Genomic DNA, 24,607 nt, shown 5'->3' with positions numbered 1-24,607 from the left:
TTTTTTAAATAAGGCAAAAACAAGTTTTTTATTGCTTGTACGTTTTTGGGCTTAGGGTTTTAGTACCTTTTCCTCTAACGGTTAAGGAAAAATGAAACATGTCTTAAGTTTTTCCCAAACTGGGTTTAATTCCAAAACCTGTTGAGCTTGTAGAACACATAAATATTTATCAGAAATGTGTGGAGGAGGAGGAAAAACATATGGGTTAGATTTGGAATTTCTCAAACCATGTTCATTCTCAGTGTGTTCTTCTTCACCATCCTCAACTATCTCAGAATCAAGCAATTCAGCTATAACAATCTCAACTACAAAACCCAGAACACGAAGAAAGAGACCAAACCAAAACTACAATGAAGCCGCAGCACTTCTTTCAACCGCATACCCAAACCTTTTCTCTTCCAAAACCCTTAAAACGCAACCATCAAGTATATTTTTCAACGAAGATCTTTCATCGGAAGTTCTATTACCTTTTAGGGTTTTAGACTCGTCTTCATCATTTTTACTTGATCAATGTAAGGCTAGTTTCTCAATGAAGCCTAAAGTGGTGATGTTGCAAGAGAAACTGTGTCAGAGCCCGGGGGAGATAAATTCGGCTTCGGCGATGAACAATTCGGTTGAACTGGAGGATGATTATGGTGAAGTTTACGATGCGGAATCGATTCTGGATGAGGAAATTGGAGAAGGCATTGATAGTATTATGGGGAGTTTGACGGAGAAGGACACTGACGGCGCCGTTTCCTGTCAGATGATTCCGGCGATTGATTCTGGCGGGAAACTGGATTGCAGGTTAGGGTTAAAAAGGGCTCTCCGCGACGTTGATGATGGTGGCAACTGGTGGAATTTACCGGCGGTTGATATAGTTAAAATTTCGCCAAAGATTGTCTACAAGTCGCCGCCGCCTGCGGTGGCGGAGAAGAAAAAGAAAAGGAAGAAGGTGGAGGTAAAGAACCCGGAACCGGTGGCAGTGAAGGAAAATCCTGTGGTGAAATCGGATACGGGTTTGATGTTGAAATTGAATTACAACGAGGTGAAGAATGCTTGGTCTGACAAGGGTTCACCGTTCGCCGATGATAGCCCCGTTTCCGGTGCATCGGTAAATGACGTCACCGTATGTTTCTGGATTCACAATATTCATAATTACTACTATTAGTATTACGTTAACTCCTTTCAATGCAAATTTTACAATAATTTTGTTTAAACTTTTATTTGCAATTTGTTTTTGCTAAACAACTTTTGTAGTAATTGTTTACTTGTAGTATTTAATGTTTTTCATATAAAAGTTTACAACCTTTCTTTGGCTTTTTTGTCTTCCATCTCAAGCTTAAGTTTATGACATGTCATACATTATTTTTGTAAGGTGTATTAAACACTTGAATGTGTTTAAATAGTAAGAAATGCTCAAATGTTTAAAGTTTGGACTTCACTCTCTTTGGTGACATTTTATTCACGTGGAGCTTGGGAACATCACCACTTTTGACACTGAAAATAGTTAAAGTATTTCATACATGACTTGCCCCATTCATCTTTAATTTACTTTTGATTTTCAAATTTTTAAAAACTTTCGACTACAATACGGAACCAATTATTAATAAGGAACCAAAACTTAATAGTTATTTGTTTATTATGACTTTATATTCCTTATATTTTGTCTTACACTTTATCATATGAATTTTTTTGTTTTGGGTATATTTATTTTACCTTGTTCTACTGCGTGATATTTTGTGTCACGGTTTAACAATATTCAATGTATAGATTATTGAGTATGGTGCAGAAGCAGTGAATAATAGTTAACATTTTATTTTTTTTACCATTGTGGGGAACAGGCGCGGTTGTCTCAAATTGATTTGTTATGGGACAATGGAAGTGTGAGAGAAGCTAGTGTGCTGCGCTACAAAGAAAAGCGCCATATGCGCCTCTTGTCCAACAAGATCAGGTGTCAGGTTAGAAAAGTCAATGCTGATCAACGGCCCAGATTGAAGGTACCACCCAGTTGACTCAGGAAAATCTGCTTTATGATATGATAATAAATTAATAAGATCATTTATTTTTGTTATGAAGAGTGGACCCTGTTTATAGTGGTTGTGAATCCATCTTATTCAATTTGTTTGGACTTTTGATCCCTATCAAGATATTCTCTTCAGATTCTTTAATCATTATATTACTCTTTGAATAAAACAATAATGTTGTATTGTCTTGATTCCTGTATGAAAAAACATAAGTTCTTTCAATAGATTTTTTGGTTTCTAGTTTTGTATTTTTTTAATAGGTATAATTCTAATTTAATGATGTGGGACAAAGTACCAATTTGAAAATAGAGTAAGAAGAGACTAATAGTGTCATTGCACAGGCGTTTGTGTATAGATTGTTGTTGGGTATCAGTTGTATCAAATTTAAACTAGAAAATTAATTCAAAATAAAATCCAAATCTAAAACTAACCGGGGAGGTTTTCCTATTAAATTCTGGTTGATTCATGTGGATATTTATATGTTCGATTTTCATTGTAATCCCTAATTCATATTCCATCATGCAATAATTAAATTGTGTGATTGTCTATAATCAAATCAAAATCACTATGTTTAGAAACTTACCTGCATATTATGCTACATTTTTCTAATTCGTCAATTCTATATTTTTTTTGGGTTGGGCCCAAAATCATATGTATAGAGCCGAAATCAAATTAAAATATTCATTTGAATTCATATCATAATAGTACTAGTATACTTGAAGTTCTTGCCGTAGTTATATGCTGATTATGAGTCCTGAATCGGGACCACCTGATTAAAAAATATACATTTTATTATGCATAAATGATTGAGTTAAGAAGAAAAATGAAAATGAAAATGAAAGATAAAGGAAAAAAAATAAAGAAATAAATTACTTCACACATAAAAGAGAAAGGGATGTAATTTTGTTTTCCTTATGCAAATTAAAGGATATACTCCACCAACAAAGTGTTAGTATAGTAGTATAAGATCACGCTAGATTTTAAGATGGCCAAAAGGTTAAGAGTTTTGATTCATGGAAACGACACTTGTTGGGATGAACAACTATAAACCTCGAAAGAGATTAGTTCATTACTAAAAGGGTGAGAGATACTCTTATTAGTATAAAAAAAAAATTCTCCAACAGACTCGCATAAATGTTCTCCATTATAATTTCATGCATGTTTCATGGATGTGTAGTACCCCAAAAAATGGATGTGTAATACTATTGGTTGCTGACTTGCGTATCTTAAAATTTGAACGTGCAAATAAGTATAATGTCTATGACCAGATTATATATCTACTTGTTTGAGTAAAGCAACTTAGCAACAATGATGTGGAAGTGAAATAGAGATCATATGTCTCGAACTATGTCTCATTCTATATATCAAGTTAATCAAAGTGCTATTTTTTATCACTTTTTGTTTTTAAAAATGTTGAGCATGGGTGGAAGTGGAACACCTACTAAGCTAGAGTAAACAAAAAGAACTGTGGTGTCAGTTCGAACTTGGAAATTATCAAGTTCTGATCAGGTTTGCTTCCATTTTCTTCTTTGCCATATCATCCACCGGGATTTTAAATTGCTTAGTAATCATAAAATGTTGGATGAAACTATATTTTATTCTATCATGTTAACATTTAAGTGCAAGTAATGTATCAATCAGAGCTTATTTCATTATATAAACACTGCCATACATTATAAATGACAGTGTCTTTCTGCCCCGACTCCTGAGATTTTAAAACAAAAGAAAAATTAAGCAAGCAACCATTTCCAATTCCACATCCATGATCCTGCAAACAAGAAGAAAAAAAATATTATGCACATTTAGTAGCCTTCAAATATAAAGGATCATGATATAGAACAAGTAAGAACCTAGAGAGAATGAGAGTATAGAACAAGTTTGGCTTATTAACAGTAGCCCAGTTGGAACTATTTCATAACTGATATAGAATATACTGGATCATGATCAGGAATCAGGAATATTTCATGCTTATATGCACAATAAAGCTGATTTTTCCTTTTAAAGGTGGATGAAAATGCAAATCGTCTATCATATTAAAATAGTTATTTAAACTAAGTCAGAGAACCAAAAACTCAAAGTTTAGATTCCAAATAAAATGGTTGATGAGGTGACCTGGAATAATTATGAATTAGTGGGTGGCAAATTAGAGGGTGGAGTGTTGTTTTGATGTTCCTTGGCATGCTTTTCGTGCTCGATGTGACGTAGTTCATGAGGAAGGGCGACAAGGTACGAAAATGCCATTCCCCCGAAACAGACATGGTAAATAGGTTCTCCTGAGTTTGATTGAATGAACTTAACGTTGTAACTGTCCAAACCTCTATTGATCAAATTCTTCACTATTCTAATCACCATTTTCATACACAGATCTCACAACAACAACAATAATGATATTAACAACTCTGTCTTTCATATTACACCCCAATCATTTTTCTCGCCTAAATAAGCTCATCTTTGTTTTTTAATTGAAATTGTGCTATTTTAAGCTTCCAACTTAATTTGGACTTTTAATCCATTTGGAAAGGATTATATTAATGCTAAATGAATACAAATTGAATAAGTAAATCTTGGATATTCAACTCTTCTATATATATTAAACGTGTTATCTTGTAATAAAAAATTATTTTATTAAAATTCTTAGATAATGTCATAAGAACATTAATGTTCCTCAATTTTAATTTAATTTTTGCAAGATAAAACTTTGTTTCCCAACCAGCCTCGTATAATTAGTGAATAGTTGGTGTGACATGTGTATGATAAATTTTGTGAGAGAATTAAGAGATTACATCACCATTCTTAACACGTACCAAAAGTATGAAAATTAAATTTAATTGTAGCAGACTACTTTTAAGATATTTTTTATTTACTATGAACACATTGTAATGTGAATAAATAAACAAATGCATTAGTAAATCTTCTTAGACATTCTACGAGTGTTTTAAACAAACAAGAACTTTTTATACTATATAGTTTAATTCACTACAAAGTACAAACACGTTTTTTAAATAAAAAATGGTAAATCAAACCGCCTTCCTTTATTTATGTGTTAGTGGTAAATCAAACCACCTTCTAGATGTATATTTATGATATGTTAAAGTAGTTTATAACTTTATATTACATTGTGTTTCATATGTTAATTATATAGTATTTGTGTTAGTTAAACTTGTTTATGGTACATTTTGCCAAATCTTGTTTATACTTTATAGTACATTTACAGAATCTTGTTTTCTAACAACTTTCTTAATAACTTAAAAGAGATAGAGTCTCATAATTTCTTGTTCTTGTTATTTATTTATCCAAGTCAAAATTTGATATACAAAATTGTTGTAACAAAAAAATTATTTTCAGAATTTTAGACAATCATATGAACAACTCTAGGCTTTTACTCTTCATGAGACAATGTATGGTTTGGTATTATGAGGAAGTTGGATACTAGGTTGTAAAAAAAGCAGTGAAATTTTATAGGCATTCCAGCTTTACACAGTAACAATCATACAAATCTATTTCCTTAATTCCTCGGTAACATTTTCATTAATAAGTTATATTGTCACTCTTTAATTAAATTCATGCAATACACATTACTACTCGTGCGAATGCACTGGTCTCCTAATAGTATTTGAGGATTTGACAGACATCAGTGAATTCTACTGACTCTTTTTTTGTGTTTGCCAAGGTTCTAGCACATTTTATATTATCTAAATATATCCACAAACAATCAAGATGAATATATACATTAAATTGAGTACGAGCTTGGTCATTCAGAGGAATACTCAAAAGAACCTTTTGTTTCAGTAATTGCACAAACAGATACATCATCCTACAAGGTTCAGCATGACAACAATGAATATATTCAAACGTATATTTATTATTTAAACAACTTGGTCAGCAACCAACTATGTACAAAATAACTAGAGACCAAGTAGAATGAAAAGGGTTAATCCCACAACTACCACTGCTGCACCTGTAGGAATTTCCATTTGCATGCATTGTCCTTCTATGCACAAGCTCCATCTTCAATTACTTTATTCCCTCATCTCCCTTTTTGACCTTCTCGATAACAATAGGTTGCAACCCTGAATTATCCAAGACAATGCTCAAACGATATCATGTGAGATTCTGCACAACAAAACCATATGATTTCCAACAAAACTTCGCTTCCCTTTTCATTCTGAGGTTAGTAGAGACCAAAACTTCAAAAACTACCACTAACATCTGGTAACACATATAAATAAGCACATCCGCTGAGGTTGGTCACATTCACACATGATTGTGTAGGCCTCTTTGCATAAACATAGTGTGACTATTAAAAATTTGTGGAGCTATGGGACATCAAGTTTGCGGCATGGACATATGCAAAAGTTGACACTTGACAACACATACATGTGACTAACATTTTGAAAGTTAATGGATTGGATACAGTAGTGCTATGATAATTGGTACATCAGATTGCTACTCCTAAGACGCATATGCAGATCCCAGCCAAACATATCATCCATTTGACCAGCAAAATTACATTGAAAGGCAAGAAGGGTGACATGCGTCATTGAAAGTAAAGGCACACAAATACCAATTGGCCAAGCAAAATAAGAGGGAAGATATAATCTATAGCAAAATTTAGAACCAAAATTCTCAATGACAAGAAACTAGACAATTGTTTTTAGCTCCATAGCTTACCTTTTTACAGAGGCTAAATGTCACAATCTCCTCCGGAACTGGACCCTCCGGTACTAGAGAGAAACCAGTTACGGGCCATTCGTTTAGGCTTAAAAAAGGCTTTCCATAAATGATTTTGATATAAACTTTTTTGCCCTCCTAACAGCTGAACCTCAGCTCTACTTTTTTGTATATCAAAATTCCAAGCAATAGCACAACCAAACAACATGTAAAAATCAAAAAACCCCTTGTGTTATTTAACTTAAAATATTGCATAGATGATAGAAAGATTATGCAGCAAACTACAATTATACAAAAAAACGATTCTTAAATGAAAATAGAGAATAGCTAAAGAGATTCCCTCACCACAGGAACTGGCTGGGGTAAATTCTGCATCACCCTTCCTCATCTTCTGTAACAGAAATATTTTCTGGAATACTCTGAACCTTGACTTTAACAGTCACCACCTCCGTCCCTTCTGGGGTATCATTTACCTCCACAGCACTATCCCCACCAACACCAGATTCATTCTCTGAGTTCCCAACACAAACAAATATATCAACATTTATTCAATTCTCTATCTTCATAACTGCAATAAAAAGACCAACTTTAACTACTACCTACCCCTATTTCTAACTGATAGGCCCAAAACCATACCTGAACAACCGTATGTATTAAAATACCCAGTTTTGGGGTAAACCCTAAAAATGATCGATAACCCATAAAATAAAATTCCATAAAAATGATATCTTTAACATAAAATGAAATAAATAAAGGGGATAATGACCTGGGATGAATAAATTCAGAGACTGAGGGGAAGCACGAAGGGAGAGGGAGAGAGGGTTGTGGTGGCGGCGGCGTTGGGCGGTGATATTATGAAAGAAAGTTGAAGGAGAAGGAGTAGGTGGGACCCAGAAGGAGGAACCAGGAATAAAGGGAAGCCAATCAGGGGTAGCTTTATTAACAATGAATCGTTGAATGTTATCTTCTAACAACTTCAAATACAAATCGTTCTCTTCATTTTCGATAACAGGTAATTGGGGTGTTGATTTTGATGCTTGTGATGATTGGTGACGATGATGAGATGAGGTTAGGATTGTAGAAAATGGGTTGTTGATGTTGCTAAGGCTACGGGATGCGTTACGGAGGAGAAGGGTGTTCGAGATTAACATAACCATCATCTCAGAGGATTGGACAACAAATACTGCTTTAGAGAACAACTCCTTTTATCACGTTTAGAGATGTTACAAAATTGTAATGAAAAATTATCCAATCTATAATCACAATTATATACATGAGATAAGTTATCTTCCTCCTGTGATGAAATTATCACATGTGTCATGTTCATCATTTTTTATAAAAATGATTTTAAAAATAAACAAAATAGCACACATGTCATATTTTTACTGGCTAAGGGACTTTAGATAAATTAGATAAATTATCTCCGAATATGAAGAAATATATTATTCTCTATAAATATTATCTCATTTTTTAGGAGTGAAATTTCTTTATCTTATTTTTTATTTTTTGTGTTAACAAGTATCTTCTTATGTTTTGGTGAGAAATTAATACATAATACATAATTGTCTCAATAATTGTTGTTTTCAAAAATAGAAATTAGTTACCTTTTAAAAATGTAATATTAATTAGCAAATTTTAATTGTTATATCTTAATCTTAAGTATTCTAGATAGAGGGGGGAAATGATTGTTGTGTAAAGTAGGGAAAGGATTTGATAAGATCAAAACACGAAAAACAATAATAATTTTGTTTAAAAGGTATTGGTTTCTTGTATAAAAAATTAGAATGACACATAAAGGAACATTCTATGTGAAAATATTTTGAAATTTTATATTGAATTGTTTGATTGAGTTATTCATGAAAGATGCATTAAATTATTGTATTGCTGATTGTTTGATTTATTGGACAAAATATTAACATGTTCCCTTATTTATTTTAACGTTTCAAAATTTTACTATTTTTTCTGGGTTTTTCCTCATAAACAATGAATCGATGATGACACCATATGTAACAAGATTGTGATTGTGATATGTAATTACCTTTAAAAACATGAACTCGAAATTATTTAAATTAGTCTTGTTTTCTATCTTGGATTTAGATTGAATGACACCAATAACCATCCAAATTTTCCTACTTGTAATCAATTAATAGTTAGTCATAGTGTCATACATAACGAGGGGTGAAAAACATGAGAAGTATTGGGTATTTTAAAAATTATCTTGTTAATAGTTTGTTTTTTATTGTAATTCATTCTCCTAACATATGCACTGATTCTCCATTATCACTTAATTTGTACTTGCTTACCTCTTCTTTAGAGACTGATGCAACTTTATAGACACTATTTTTGCGTCTTATTTTGATCATACAAGCAACACAAGTAAAAAAGTTGCATGCTTCTATCACATTTAGATACTGGTGCAACTTCATAAGCACTATTGTTGCATTTGTTTGGAATAACAAGTCATTTGCCTTTATGCTAATGAACTTGTTCATACTGCTAAAAGTTCCCTTAATCTTGCTCTTTATCCATGAAGAACATGACAGATACTTTTTTGTGTGCTAGACAAGTAGACAGCATATAATAGTTAACCAGTGATAAAAAAAATTAAAAAGAAAATAAGTGAATGGATGTTGTATATTTTACTCATTGCTACTTTGTTAGTAGCATATCTGAGACTTAACGGAAGGATTGATTTCACTAATATTATAAGGACTAACTGAGACCAAAAAAAAATAAGATGCCTATTTGCAAAAGATGTGTAGTTTAAGTGTTTATGTACTTAAGTTTTAATGCATAACTTTTTTATGCATAAATTTATATCTTGAATTTGCAAATTATACCAGGTATCAGTTTTTTATTTGCAAAATATAACCTAGCAGTTATTACATTAGAAATAATAATTTTATAAATTTAAATTTCAACCATAGAAATGGGTGGTATGTTGGAAGGTTAAAGTAGAAATAGAAAATTGACCCATCTAAGCTTTGAACTCAACACAGTTTGGAATTGCTTTTGCAAAGGTCTTCTAAAATGCAAACCAAGGTATGCAACCAAGCAAAAGTTGAGGATAATAATATGAATTATCATATTTTATTTATGTCACTTATATTCTTGAATTTACACATTCATATCTCTCAACATCTGCAATACTTTCAGGATTCGTGAGCTATGGAGCTAGAAAAGAAGCAAAAGAAACAAATTTTCATTAGAACTAAAGAATTGCAATTTACAAAATATATATATACACGCCAATGTAAGATGTGTCTCACATCTCAGATAAAAGATTGCTAATTTTGCGAAGCTCCTTTAATGCTGTCATGGCAGTAACTTGCCCTGAGCCAACCATAACATTTTTAGACAAGTTATCCGGTGAGGCTCCCGGGCTCTGGTCTTGTTGGAAAGCAGACTCAATCACCTGTAATGGAAAAATGTATTCCTTAAGATAACAAGTTTGAATGCATCAGCATAGAATTTAAGAGAAACAATCTGAAACAACTTTACCTGAATATGCTCAAGCATAGAGTGACCAATATTCCTCAAAGTGCCCATCACATCCTGGTCTACAGAATCTCCATTGCAACCAACTGAACTACAGTGTGCATCGGCTATAGAAGGTTTTGTACTACTATGACTCTTACTATTGTTGGCAGGTTTTGCAGCCTCAGAAGAACCTTCTTCTTTCTCAGATATAACTTGGTCATTATTCTGCCCAAACTTCCAAAGCCAGTGAAATTTATTCAGTTTTATCTCCTTAGCATTTGTGACCATATTTCCCGTGGAATCATCTTTGCGCCCTGGTGTCTGAGATATGCACTCAGGACGATCAGAGATTGGAAGAGGTGAATCAAGGGGGCTAATATTTAGAATTTCGTTGATTTCATCAAGAAATAAGTTAGACCCGACACTACTTTTCTCTGAGTAGTTTTCATGATCATCGGCCTCATTAGGAAGACTAGCAGGGTCAGAAGTTATAGACATGTTTTCTTCACTGCCAATGTTTCCACTTAGACATCTATCCTCAGCAGAGTAACTATTGCAGCCTTCAGAGCCATAACTTTGTTGCTCCACTTGACCTGTTACAGAAAGATTATCCTGCTGGCATGCGATTTCATGACAGGGCAGTTTTTCTGTATCTTCCTCAGAGCCTAGTTCCTTACTTGATAAAGATGGATGAGATTCTGCTCTTTTCAAACTCAACTTTACCTTTTCATTCTGTCCCGTTTTCCGAGTTGCAGCCTCTTTCTCTACTTCAACATTCTTAAGTTCTTCAGCCTTGTGGATAAGTCTCCACTGTTCTTCCCAGTAGCTATCAGGAAACAAATTCATAGGAGTTTTTGGAGAATCTGATTCAGATGGAAGGGTCCGAGATCTTGTAATAATTGATTTACCTTGGTTATGACCCCCTGCAAACGAAGGTGTTGAACATGAAATATCAGAAGTTAATGCAAGAGCTTGCAAGGATTTAGCCTTCCGTAGTAGTTTCTTAATATTAGTGTTCTCAGGGAAGCTTAATAATCTCTGGAGACAGGTAGTAGGATTTTCAGTTGCGAATATCGAAGATCTTAAATTAAGTAACATTGCAACAGCCATAGCTGAGATAAATGCTCCACGAGATGAATGAAAGATGCTAAAACCAGACTCTGTGTTGTCCTCAGCATGCTTTACCACTTCACTATTATCTGATAAAAAGATTTCATCCCAGATGATCAAGAGGTTGTGAAGTGAAAATTCCCGTCCAAATAAAACTCGCAACCAGCGCAGAGCGAAGTACTGGGGTTCAACCCCGAGATCAACAAGATAACTATGAAGAGATGAATCCACGTGAGACAACAAATGATACAATGCGGTAGAAGCTTCAATTACAGGAGGCAAGCCAGTATGGGACCCAGCCACAGGAGAATAAGAGAAGAAATCAGCCATTGCAACTGAACCACGAGCCCCATTCATTAAAGCATCAAACATACAGTAAGCATCATGCTCCATGAACTTCTCAGATAAAACAATACCAAGTTCACCTTCAGCCCCATAAGCATCACTTAGCAATACAATGGTCCGTATCTTAGGATCAAGCTCATCAAGACTCTTGATTTTCATTGCCTTTCCACGGGAGCCAATTTCATCCTCCATCAAGTCTGGAGATTTTTTAAAATCGAAGTTGTAAGAAAGATCATTCTCTTGACAAAAAAGGCCATCGAATCTGTCGGTGAAGTGATCCTCATAAAGCTTCCGAACTTCTGAAAGATGCTCAACATCCACTTGCAGAACATAAAGCAGTGGAGCAAGTAGTTCATGCATTCCTACAAAAATAACAAATCAAAGAAACTTAATAATGTAAAGTCAGCTATTTCTATAACAAATACTAACTCAAAACAAGTGATACAGAAAAATGGAATCAAAACTAAAAACAAAGATAAATGTACAACTCTATAGCTACTTATATGGTGTTCGAAGGAAAAATAGCACAACCATCGGAAAATGAAAAACATATTCAAGAGGAAGGAAAATTCAACTGAAGCCAATGTATTGTCTGCAAATAGTGCTTGTCTGAGCAACTTACCTTGTCTATAACCACACTCTGGGTGTCTCAGACACCATAATAGTAAAATTCGTCTCAAAATGCCTTGGCATCCTGGTGTCTGGAAATAACTGCCATGTTCTGGGTATAAACGTGTTAAATCCTTATCAACCATCCTCTCCAGCTCTGCATTGCGAAAATGGCGACTCCATGTACTATCTGCACATAAAAATCATGTTATCATCATCACGGATAAAGTTGATGGCATGGATAGACTAAGCTATAAAATCTACTTGGTGGTATTCCAAAGTTCAGGGACAACATTTCCATGAAATATAAAACAATTTAGTCGCTTATCTTTGGCATCAGCTCTCCAGCATGTGTTCATTGCTACTATTCTTTGCATGTATGCTAGCGTACACACACAAGCATGAATCGAGTGCAAGAAAAATACTTTACCTGGATTTAGTGAGAGTGGGTTGTCCATAATAAGATTGGGTGAAAGTGAAGTACTTCCATCCTTTGAATTTTGTGGATCAATCAGTAGTTGCCCTCTCAAACTGGCATAACTGATAAGGTAATAAACAATTTTTGCGTTAAGTGTCAACTAATCAAGGTGTTCCCAAAAAAATGTGCTTAGCTTTAAATAAAAAGCAGTTGGTTTTCGTCCACGATTATGACAGACATCAAGTAACTCCTCTAAAAACTCATCTCTCATGATGGAAACACTATTCTTGGTGTGTGAATTGTAAATCAGTAATCAGTGATGTATACCAACAACCATTACGGCCGAATGAAAAAACAGCTTAATCTTCTTTCAGTTTACCTCCAAGGCCAATAAAAGTACTTAGTTTAAGTGAATGAATATGGTCCTAACTCATGTCAGCATTTGTGGAATGAAAACTGTCAAAAATTCATGTATGTCCGTTCCATATCTTTATTTTTTGTAAATAATAATAACTTCCAAGGTGTGCATATTGAAAATTGAAAAGGAAAAACAATTAAATATAGGTATGCAGTTTTTATTGTTGCCATATCGCGACCGCAATTGTGGTCTCATGGACTCTGCAAATGCCCGGAATTGTCCGAAACATAGAGGGAACAACTAAAAGCACCTACCAAAACACTCTCAGCTTTGCACTGAATTTGAGGAATACTCATTGTTGTTTATGTAGCAACACTTATATTACTATTAAAGGACAACAAATTGGATTAAAACAACATACAATAGACTTGATTTTTACCTCCTTCTAGAATCAGCGGTTGCACGACGAAGATCATCAATGGAACTTGAAGGAGAATTAGGCAAAACCCCAAGATTTATACGCCACTGCAAACCTCTAAGATCTTCGAATTTATCACTCAATCTCTCAGAAACGGTGTCAGAGTTAACAAAAGATGATTTCGGCAATGGAGAATCCATCAGAGCCGGTGAGAGAATGACTAATACAGCAATTCCTCACCGACCCAGATGCTCAAAGGCAACAATGATCAACAAAAATACAATCTTTTCAACATAGAACAACTTTAAATTTCTGAAGCAGGGGCTCAAAAAATGAAATAAATTACTTTAATTTCCATTTGGGGAAGCTAAAAATTGAAACTTTCAGGTAGACAACAACGAGTTGTTGAAGAAGACAGGGTAATTTAACTGTAGGCAGAAGGGAGAGAATTTGGGAAGAAATGAAAATGAAATTGAGGGGAAAAGTGTTTGGGTGGCTGAAATGACGTGTCAGCTTGGGAAGAGAAAGGAACCTGTTGGGTGAGTTGCACGTTTGTTCTGATTCTATTTCTGTCATAGAATAGAACTTGGAGATAGAGAAGGAATATAAATTTATTTGATGGAGATAGAGAACAATTATATTAAAGTTTTTTTTTTTAAAACATACTTGATTCTTTGGAGATTTTGGAGTTTTTTTAGACTTTAATTTTATTTTCCACGTATAATGGAGTAGATGCATATGATAATATATGGTAGAATAATAGGATATATGTAATTAAACTTTAGAGTTATGGTTTGACTATGAACCCTTCATAGAAAGTGTCATAGTGAGGTATAATTTGCTTGATGGTGATTTAGCTCTTTGCCAAAAATAAATAATACATTTTTTGATTTCATAACTTGAATCATGTGTTAAGTCACCTTTAGTAATGGAGCAAATGGAAATTAGGGAATATTCTTTTAAAATTCTTGACCTTGTGGAGTGCAACACTCCAAAAATAATGTTTAAGAAGAGAAAGTCAATTATTTTATCTAAATTGAAAACCTTGAACAGATAGAAACGCACAATTTTAAGGTACATGACTTTGAATAATATAATAACCTGGAGGAGTATTTACACGGCACCCTGTACTTTATAGGCAAAGTGAAAATGTAGCCCAACAGCACATGGAAGAGTATTCTCTAAAACAACAAAATAAATTTCCTTATCTTGAATCTACTCAGCATTCATTTCTTCTATCAAGCAACCAAATATTTATTTTATCAATTCTTTTATACTAGCGGGGTATGAGGGACCTTAACAAATTTCTAATTTGTTATGTTTATTTAAATTTTCACCCTTGACAATTGGCAAAAGCTAAAGCTCTGAAGTTATGGTGAGTTGTATTTATTGGATCATAAGTGAGTGAGGCCTTAAACCCTTTTCTATTGCAAGCTTAATAAGATGTTAGAATCTAATAAGCTTAAAAAGTTATGCTCATAAAATGTTCATCCTCATGAAATTGGAAAGAAAACAAAATAACCAAAAGACCACGAAAGTTAAAAAAAAATTAGTGTAAAAAAATGGAAGGGTGAACAATACCATTGTTAGATTGCTAGGATAAGTGGATTGATTGAGAAAGATGAAAAAGTATGGTTTGGAAAGAGGGTGGGATTTAAAAAAGGAGTATGAATTGAGAAGTAAAATAACATTAAAATATGTAAAATGAATAGCATCCAAATTTTAAAATCTGGAATCTAAAAAATAACTCTCATTATCTTGCCCTACATATATAACCATTGTCTATTGGGTCTCATAAGAAGTCACAATGGTCAAATAAGAATCCAACTCTTCAATGCAGGAAGAATATGCAAAGAGGCTGTGTTACTCTATCTTACAAATTAGCTGAGAGGCCCATTATAAAAATCAATGCTGGACCTAAAATTAACTCATGGGGGAAATCATTTATATATCAATGAACAACTTTATATAGGATATTATAACATCGTTCAATTCATCTAGTTGATCTCTTTTATAATATAAAGATTTGATTGTCGTATTTGTTAACAAAAATTAAGTGAATAACATTACTATTCATTATTTTATTATAACTGATTGTTATATAAAATATTTAAGGTTTATTAGGTTGATATTCTAAAAAGCATACAAATTTAAAAAAATAATATTATACAAAACATATTTTCTAATATTATTTATTATTATTATTATTATTATTATTATTATTATTATTATTATTATTATTATTATTATTATTATTATTATTATTATTATTATTTGTGTGGTATGACTATTTTATTTATATGCATATCGTGTTTATAGTTACATGATGCTATTATAATGAATATATAGTTTACTTTTAGAAATGGGAATGAAAAAAGAGCAAAGCATGAATAAATTATTTTTCTAACAATAATAAATCTTCAATTGGAATGTTTTTTCAAAACTTAAAACAAATATTTATTCCCATATTCATATTCTGGTGAATAACTCAATATCTATTGAAACAAATATCCATACGTATAAACTTATATGAATCAAAACTTAGGGGATATGTAGCATAGAGTCAAGTTTATTTTCCTTATAACTTCCTCAACATGTTTCCCTTCCATGAGAGCACATCATACGATTTAACAAGTCACAAAATATTGAAATATTTTTCTTCTCTTCTTTTTCACTTTTATGGTAATAATGATGGATTATACAATGCACTCATTATAATATCTTTTTTTTATATTTTTCTCGTTCATTAATCATGGTAATTGTGATTTGATAGGCATAGTAATAAAGATTTCTTACTTTCTCCGTGATTTTTTCACATTAAAATAATGAAATTTCAGAGCCCACCTCAAATTGAATGGCTCATCCACCATTGACCAAAACCATGATTCTAAAAAAACTCTAAGAGTTTGCTTACGAGTTGATTTTTAAATGACAAATGAAAAAAAAAAAGGTTTGAGAGTCACACTTACGAAATAACTGTCAAAATTTTCATTTATCCCCGTTCTCATCCAAAACCTAACTACTAGATAAACATATCAGATAGAAAAAGTGAGATTAGGGTGAGTGATTATGTCACACTCACAGCTACTTTTGTCCCCATTTATAAATGGATTGATCATGCATGTTATTTTCTACAAACCCATCAAATCAACTATGGGGGCGTCCTATTACACATGGCTAGTGGAAACTATAAAGGTGAGGCAAACATGTGTTATTAATAACACTGATGCCTTATTATAGTTTCCAGCATTGCACTTATTTTTGTTAATCATAGTACTTTGAATTCTAGTAACTAATAATGATTTTTCTTACTAGACAGCTATCACCAACTAGCATGTAGAAAAGAAAACTTTTTTCTTTACAACTCTTTTTCTCCCTTTCCTACCTTTTTGTTGGACATTAAAATTTAAAGGCATGATTCTCAACAATATAGTTATGAATTTATTAAAATCATCCTCTTAATCTGTTTACACACTAAAAGTAGTGGTATCATGTATGCTTGAATGTAATGTATAACACATCCATTGGCCTCTTTTTTTGTTTCCTTTTTTAAGGTTTAAAGATAGTTGGTTAGTGGCTTGGCTATTGATTGTTGAGGTTGATGTGTGAATCAAATCTTTATAACTACCTATGCATGCACAATCAACTGGAATATCAACATATTTATATGAAGGTTTAATTTTTTTAGTTATTATTTATTGACTAATCAAATTGTGATCTGGAGGTGGGTCGGCATGGAATTGTAAAGTCGTTCACCTTGTAACCTCATTAAAGTTGTGTATATATACTCTTTCCATACTTCATTAAGTGAAACCTCACGTATCTTTTATTTCAAAGTTTTGTCTTTATATATAAGTTTGACAGTTAATACAAATGTGTAGAAATATTGAATTAAAATTCTCTGTCTTAAAACAAATATGTTCTTATATTCCTGAACAATTATCTTATTACAAATAATATAAAAATATTATTTTATGTTTCTTAAAATTTTCTTTTTAATTCAATATAATATTCTCACTAGACCGAGATAGTAAAATGTGTGATTAATAGTTCATATGCTTGTGAATGTGATTGAATATTCAACATCTTCTGAGTGGACCTTGATCAATTTGTAGCATTGTAGAGTCATCCAAATTTCATCACCAAAATAAATATATTTTTCTCTCTAGCTAGAACAAAAACTTGCATAGTTTTGTGTTCTCCCCCTGAAATTTAATGGGTGCACGTATGAATAGTGATGTAATTTTTGAATTAAGCAGTTTAGTTTTATCCCATGGAGATAAGGGCATCTAAGATCACATGTGGTGTATAAGCATAAAGACAAGGCTTGTAGGTCTCCCAACATGTGCAGTGCATAAACAAGTAAGTAAGCAACCATCCAAAAATAATAATTCATTTTTCATCTCCCATGATAATTGGTGGCTAATAAAGTCAGCTTAATTATGAGTGTGACTTTTCCGATTCAAACTATTCAAATTTATGAGTCAGCTTAATTTATTAAGAACAGCCAATAAAAATACAACTTAACTTAAAAGAGAAAAAGATACACCTTTTAATTTTAATTATCATTGATTCTTAAATAAATGTAATACAAATAACCGGTGGATGATACCAATTGTATATAAATTTTTACAATATTAGTACTTATATATTACACTTCTATTTTTTTATCAAATTTTACATTATTACTTAATTATGTATTATCACCAATAGGTGTGATTTTTATATAATTATTAATAGAAAAATGATATATCCTCCTACTAACTCTCTTATACAAGAAAATGACATATGTATGTCACATTGGGATATTTTAATCAGTAATGATTAATTTATAAATAACATTATGTCACTTTGTTGTTGATAGGAGAATTTGTAAGATGATTTAGAAGGATGATATGATTTATATAGTTAATTCATCATCCACAACTCATTTATATTATTTTTCGTTGAAGATTCAATGATAATTAAACATAAGTAATTGATGATGCAATGACAATATATAAAACTTATACATTCTTAACATTTTTTCTTTATTATTATGAGTAGACATTAATTATTAAATATAATAAATTTATGAGAAAAATATATATTTACTGACACTATATGAGTTTTTTTTATATTATCATTACTAGTGTGTTGACAAATACTTCATGACTGCTGATCCGTATTCTTATTTTATGATATCAAGTATTAAATTTATATTTTTTATTTTAGAGAATTAAAATATTTTTTATTGGATGTACTTCATGTAATAATTTTTGTATTTATTATAATATCTAATTTAAAGTGAGATGTATTATTATAGTTATATAGTATTATACAATTTTACTTTACAAATAAAAAATATTAATGGCAAAATAAGAAAATAGAATCATGGTGATAGTTATTTCAAATTTTGACTTTACATATAATATAGAAGTATAAATATAAATATTATCTTCATTCATATTTAATTATTATGTTATTGGCTTTTTAAATGATAGATTATGTATTGAATGTAGGTTTATTACTCTATTTTGTTTTTGTTTTTAATTGATATGCAAGTATTTACAGTCACGCCCATTAAAGTATATCCATAAAAATATTACACTTTAATCCCTTTATTTAAAAAGATTTTCATATATCGAGTAATTAAAGGTAGAGTAGAGTTATGTTGTATATACATTCCAGTATAGAAAGTTCAGAAATATTAAAAAAAAAGGTGTAAAACAGATAAAAAAAATATAAAAATAACCCTCTTCGAAGAACAAAATCTCTCCTTCTACTCAGCTAAACCTCTTTGACTCTGAAAATCATTATTATATCAATATTATGATTGTACAAAACGTTAACATGGACAAAAGTGAGGTAATATACGTAATGCATGGCACCCCCAAATCTCTCAAACCTCAAAAACCTAACTTTTTCAAAAACTCAATCAATGGCTTCATCATCAAGAGCTAAGAAGCAACATACCAGTGTGTCTCAAAGGAAGCAAGGAGCTTCATCTTCTGAGGCTAATCCTTTGGATTTGGCATGTCTTCTCGCAAATGATGAACAACGTAAAGTTTTCTTAGAGCACTTTCTTGGACGCTCCATATTTGCTCCTAAGTATGGTAATATCAGTAACTTTGAGTTTGAATATTTTCATTTCCCTACTCTTCTAAGGCAACAAGATCTTTTTTATTTTTGTGAGAAATCAAATGCCTATTATCCTGAACTTGTTAAAGTATTTTACTGCAACTTGAACTTTAGAAAAAATCGTCTAACATCCTATATGAAAGGAAAAGAAATTGTCTTAGATGTGAAGACCTTCAGTTCAATATGTTGTAACATACCTTCTCAAGGTAGCATAAAAGATTTCGGTCTTGCATGTGAATGGGATAATTATAATAGAAAAGAGTTCTACTACTCTATGTGTAGATTCTCTGAAAAGGAAATAGAAATGCATAAGCAACTGGCTTTAGGTGAAACTGTAAAGAATAGAGATATCCTTGTTGTAGGAAATCTCAATCTCGAAGACTGTTTGCTTCATTACTTTTTGAGCTATGTCATACTTCAAAAATATTCAAATTATTCTAAAATCAATGACTTGGAACTGCAATTTATGTATGCTCTTAAGCATAATCTTTCAATCAATTGGGCTAACACAATAATGAGACATATGTGGTATGTTCGAGATACTCACAACCCTTTGCCTTATGCAATCTTCATAACCAACATAATTGAGCATTTTGGTGTACCCACTACTGGTGAATCCAAAGTCACACTTGATGCACGCGATAGTAAGATCGATGTGGATGTGATCCACAAAATGGGCTTCTTTCAAGATCCTATTGATAGACTCTATAAGCATCAAAGTTATAGACAGGTTGCATCTGTTGATCCTAATGCAAATGTCTCTGCTAACCCTCCTAAACATCAACATTCTAAGTTTCATGTTGAGTCTTCTTCATCTTTTCCCATGCCTACCAATCAAATGATCATGGATGAGTTATTCTCTCTTCGAGACTTAATCTCTAATCGGAAAGATGCTCTTGATGCTCAAAATCAACAAGTCCAATTCGAGCTTCAACGTCTTTCTTATAAGATAAATAGAATTGACTTTAATGACAATAGCACTGAGCCTGAGTATTAGAACATTTGTTGTCTAGGAATTATGTTTGTAATGTTGCATGATTCTGGACAAATTGTTGTTTTTCTAATTATGTTTTGAATAATGTTTGAACATCTTTTAATGTTATGTTATGCCATGTTACCCTTATGATTACTTTTATGTTTGTTGTATACATATTGTATGCTATATATATTATGTTAGACTCTTGGCTTTTCTTCTTTTGATGAAGTCAAAAGGGAGAGCAAAGTTGGAAGAGTGTATTTTCTTTTTAAAATTATTTCAGGCACATAACTTCAAACCTAATCAGAAATCTCACAAAACCTAATAGAAAATGTGAATTTATACAAGGTTTGTATGAAAAATAATTTTACTATTGAATGCTAAAAAATTACTTCGGAAGAAGCTTTTTGTTCTAATCCCTATTATGCACAAGAAAAAACTTAAACTTTTTGCAAAACACTATTTTCCATATTGAACTCTAGAAATTTTTTGAATCTCTCTCTTATTGCTTATGGGTAAAATTACAACTTTTATAGTAAACTGAATTTAACTAATCTTAATTGATTATCAATGAAATTAATCGACTAACGTTTGTTGAAAATTACATGTTTTCTTTAGTAAACATATTTAATCGATTAACCTCTGGTATAATCGATTAGCGAGGCTAAGAACTTCAAACCAGTAGCTACTATAATTCAATTAATTGATCCACCAAAACACTTCATCAATTAACTTGTTCTAAAGACCACTTAATCGATTAAATTATATCTTTAATCAATTAATCAGTGTTAACCAAAAGTTTAGATTCAACTATTTGTAAGGTAAAACCTTCAAAATGATGTATAATCATGCAATGAATGTTTCAAAAACATATTCAGTTTTAATGCACTGAAGTCATGTATGCTCAAGTGAAGTACATGCATACCATCTTTTAAGGATGGATAATTCTCATTTTTAAGTGTATTTCCCTTTTAAGCTTTGTGAGATTCTCAACCTAGGTTTACCTAACCTAGAATCGAACTAGGCAATCTTCTTAGGACGTCTAACAATAAAATGACTCTCCTCATTCTAAATAACCTTGAGCCTTTGGGTTGTTGTTTGATAACATATTCCAACTTCAAGCTTTACCAAATTTGTTGTCTTCATCAAAACTTTGTTATGGATCACACTTGCAAACTTTGACTTCTCTTGCAAAATAAATTACTATCTGACATCCTCATAGCATTTTCTCTCTCAAAATCATACCCATTCGATACCTCCTTCTTCGTGGTGTTCCGAGAAGGAACTTGAAACAAGGGTTGGAGGGTAACCATGCCAAATATGATTCACTATTGATAGGGAATAACCATGCCAAATAATTGTACCCACAAGGTCATTTTTTGTATTTTCTGCATCATAAGTTCTAACTCTCAACTCTTGCTTGCATTGTGAGGCTTTAGACATTAGAAATGATTGCCCTTTGTCATGGACTCTCATCATAATCTTTTTTTGAACACATTACTCTATATGATTTTTCAAGTGATTTATTCTATTCTTTGAACTTTTGCCAAGTTGTTTCTTACAACAGCTGTTTCTAGTCTTGTCTACCCTAATCACTTTAATCTTTTAAAAATGTTCCCGTACTAGACTACTATCCTTAAATGGATGGATAATGAAAAAATTAGATAAAAAAGATTCACACAGTTAAAATGTCTTAGTTAGTATATATTTAAATAGTAAATTATATAAAGATATAGCATGTAAATGATTGTTTATTATTATTATTATTATTATTATTATTATTATTATTATTATTATTATTATTATTATTATTATTATTATTATTATTATTATTATTATTATTATTATTTGTGTGGTATGACTATTTTATTTATATGCATATCGTGTTTATAGTTACATGATGCTATTATAATGAATATATAGTTTACTTTTAGAAATGGGAATGAAAAAAGAGCAAAGCATGAATAAATTATTTTTCTAACAATAATAAATCTTCAATTGGAATGTTTTTTCAAAACTTAAAACAAATATTTATTCCCATATTCATATTCTGGTGAATAACTCAATATCTATTGAAACAAATATCCATACGTATAAACTTATATGAATCAAAACTTAGGGGATATGTAGCATAGAGTCAAGTTTATTTTCCTTATAACTTCCTCAACATGTTTCCCTTCCATGAGAGCACATCATACGATTTAACAAGTCACAAAATATTGAAATATTTTTCTTCTCTTCTTTTTCACTTTTATGGTAATAATGATGGATTATACAATGCACTCATTATAATATCTTTTTTTTATATTTTTCTCGTTCATTAATCATGGTAATTGTGATTTGATAGGCATAGTAATAAAGATTTCTTACTTTCTCCGTGATTTTTTCACATTAAAATAATGAAATTTCAGAGCCCACCTCAAATTGAATGGCTCATCCACCATTGACCAAAACCATGATTCTAAAAAAACTCTAAGAGTTTGCTTACGAGTTGATTTTTAAATGACAAATGAAAAAAAAAAAGGTTTGAGAGTCACACTTACGAAATAACTGTCAAAATTTTCATTTATCCCCGTTCTCATCCAAAACCTAACTACTAGATAAACATATCAGATAGAAAAAGTGAGATTAGGGTGAGTGATTATGTCACACTCACAGCTACTTTTGTCCCCATTTATAAATGGATTGATCATGCATGTTATTTTCTACAAACCCATCAAATCAACTATGGGGGCGTCCTATTACACATGGCTAGTGGAAACTATAAAGGTGAGGCAAACATGTGTTATTAATAACACTGATGCCTTATTATAGTTTCCAGCATTGCACTTATTTTTGTTAATCATAGTACTTTGAATTCTAGTAACTAATAATGATTTTTCTTACTAGACAGCTATCACCAACTAGCATGTAGAAAAGAAAACTTTTTTCTTTACAACTCTTTTTCTCCCTTTCCTACCTTTTTGTTGGACATTAAAATTTAAAGGCATGATTCTCAACAATATAGTTATGAATTTATTAAAATCATCCTCTTAATCTGTTTACACACTAAAAGTAGTGGTATCATGTATGCTTGAATGTAATGTATAACACATCCATTGGCCTCTTTTTTTGTTTCCTTTTTTAAGGTTTAAAGATAGTTGGTTAGTGGCTTGGCTATTGATTGTTGAGGTTGATGTGTGAATCAAATCTTTATAACTACCTATGCATGCACAATCAACTGGAATATCAACATATTTATATGAAGGTTTAATTTTTTTAGTTATTATTTATTGACTAATCAAATTGTGATCTGGAGGTGGGTCGGCATGGAATTGTAAAGTCGTTCACCTTGTAACCTCATTAAAGTTGTGTATATATACTCTTTCCATACTTCATTAAGTGAAACCTCACGTATCTTTTATTTCAAAGTTTTGTCTTTATATATAAGTTTGACAGTTAATACAAATGTGTAGAAATATTGAATTAAAATTCTCTGTCTTAAAACAAATATGTTCTTATATTCCTGAACAATTATCTTATTACAAATAATATAAAAATATTATTTTATGTTTCTTAAAATTTTCTTTTTAATTCAATATAATATTCTCACTAGACCGAGATAGTAAAATGTGTGATTAATAGTTCATATGCTTGTGAATGTGATTGAATATTCAACATCTTCTGAGTGGACCTTGATCAATTTGTAGCATTGTAGAGTCATCCAAATTTCATCACCAAAATAAATATATTTTTCTCTCTAGCTAGAACAAAAACTTGCATAGTTTTGTGTTCTCCCCCTGAAATTTAATGGGTGCACGTATGAATAGTGATGTAATTTTTGAATTAAGCAGTTTAGTTTTATCCCATGGAGATAAGGGCATCTAAGATCACATGTGGTGTATAAGCATAAAGACAAGGCTTGTAGGTCTCCCAACATGTGCAGTGCATAAACAAGTAAGTAAGCAACCATCCAAAAATAATAATTCATTTTTCATCTCCCATGATAATTGGTGGCTAATAAAGTCAGCTTAATTATGAGTGTGACTTTTCCGATTCAAACTATTCAAATTTATGAGTCAGCTTAATTTATTAAGAACAGCCAATAAAAATACAA

General features: G+C 31.6%; 3 protein-coding genes and 1 long non-coding RNA gene across 8 annotated transcripts; 1 reads left to right on the top strand and 3 right to left on the bottom strand.

The window, feature by feature from the left end:
• LOC109355908 (protein CHLOROPLAST IMPORT APPARATUS 2-like) lies at positions 1 to 2,074 on the top strand. Its single transcript, XM_019599187.1, has 2 exons — positions 1 to 1,108; positions 1,824 to 2,074. The coding sequence occupies exons 1-2, from the start codon at positions 176 to 178 to the stop codon at positions 1,992 to 1,994; spliced, it is 1,104 nt and encodes a 367-aa protein (XP_019454732.1). The 5' UTR covers positions 1 to 175; the 3' UTR covers positions 1,995 to 2,074.
• Positions 3,636 to 4,445, bottom strand: LOC109342680. The gene is made up of 2 exons (XR_002107117.1): positions 4,119 to 4,445; positions 3,636 to 3,774 (listed from the first exon to the last, which is right to left on the bottom strand). It is a non-coding gene; the product is annotated as an uncharacterized LOC109342680 (long non-coding RNA).
• LOC109355889 lies at positions 5,733 to 7,913 on the bottom strand. 3 transcript variants are annotated; one of them, XM_019599167.1, is made up of 3 exons: positions 7,444 to 7,913; positions 7,023 to 7,188; positions 5,733 to 6,452 (listed from the first exon to the last, which is right to left on the bottom strand). In XM_019599167.1, the coding sequence occupies exons 1-2, from the start codon at positions 7,835 to 7,837 to the stop codon at positions 7,052 to 7,054; spliced, it is 531 nt and encodes a 176-aa protein (XP_019454712.1). In that variant the 5' UTR covers positions 7,838 to 7,913; the 3' UTR covers positions 5,733 to 6,452; positions 7,023 to 7,051. The 3 variants fall into 3 exon arrangements, with proteins under 3 accessions (XP_019454712.1, XP_019454721.1, XP_019454703.1); XM_019599176.1 differs by having other exon boundaries at positions 5,733 to 6,119; XM_019599158.1 differs by having other exon boundaries at positions 5,733 to 6,076.
• On the bottom strand, positions 9,749 to 14,045 carry LOC109355869. 3 transcript variants are annotated; one of them, XM_019599140.1, is made up of 6 exons: positions 13,437 to 14,045; positions 12,652 to 12,761; positions 12,235 to 12,411; positions 10,179 to 11,974; positions 10,055 to 10,092; positions 9,749 to 10,024 (listed from the first exon to the last, which is right to left on the bottom strand). In XM_019599140.1, the coding sequence occupies exons 1-6, from the start codon at positions 13,613 to 13,615 to the stop codon at positions 9,943 to 9,945; spliced, it is 2,382 nt and encodes a 793-aa protein (XP_019454685.1). In that variant the 5' UTR covers positions 13,616 to 14,045; the 3' UTR covers positions 9,749 to 9,942. The 3 variants fall into 3 exon arrangements, with proteins under 3 accessions (XP_019454685.1, XP_019454677.1, XP_019454694.1); XM_019599132.1 differs by having other exon boundaries at positions 9,749 to 10,092; positions 13,437 to 14,043; XM_019599149.1 differs by lacking the exon at positions 12,652 to 12,761 and having other exon boundaries at positions 9,749 to 10,092; positions 13,437 to 13,595.

This window comes from Lupinus angustifolius, chromosome LG01 (genome assembly GCF_001865875.1).
Source record: "Lupinus angustifolius cultivar Tanjil chromosome LG01, LupAngTanjil_v1.0, whole genome shotgun sequence".
In the NCBI taxonomy this organism is placed as follows: Eukaryota; Viridiplantae; Streptophyta; class Magnoliopsida; order Fabales; family Fabaceae; genus Lupinus; species Lupinus angustifolius.
Note: the sequence above shows the minus strand (reverse complement) of the source record. Positions and strands in the feature narration are given on the sequence as shown.

What these genes read in the sequence shown, in the direction of transcription:
- LOC109355908 (XM_019599187.1), top strand. Translation starts at nt 176, where the DNA reads ATGTGTGGAGGAGGAGGAAAAACATATGGGTTAGATTTGGAATTTCTC. An exon ending in CATCGGTAAATGACGTCACC is followed by an intron (nt 1,109 to 1,823) that starts GTATGTTTCTGG and finishes TGTGGGGAACAG; the next exon opens with GCGCGGTTGTCTCAAATTGA.
- LOC109355889 (XM_019599167.1), bottom strand. Translation starts at nt 7,837, where the DNA reads ATGATGGTTATGTTAATCTCGAACACCCTTCTCCTCCGTAACGCATCC. An exon ending in TCTGAATTTATTCATCCCAG is followed by an intron (nt 7,189 to 7,443) that starts GTCATTATCCCC and finishes TTGGGAACTCAG; the next exon opens with AGAATGAATCTGGTGTTGGT.
- LOC109355869 (XM_019599132.1), bottom strand. Translation starts at nt 13,615, where the DNA reads ATGGATTCTCCATTGCCGAAATCATCTTTTGTTAACTCTGACACCGTT. An exon ending in AGAGTGTGGTTATAGACAAG is followed by an intron (nt 11,975 to 12,234) that starts GTAAGTTGCTCA and finishes TTATTTTTGTAG; the next exon opens with GAATGCATGAACTACTTGCT. An exon ending in CTATGCTTGAGCATATTCAG is followed by an intron (nt 10,093 to 10,178) that starts GTAAAGTTGTTT and finishes TTTCCATTACAG; the next exon opens with GTGATTGAGTCTGCTTTCCA.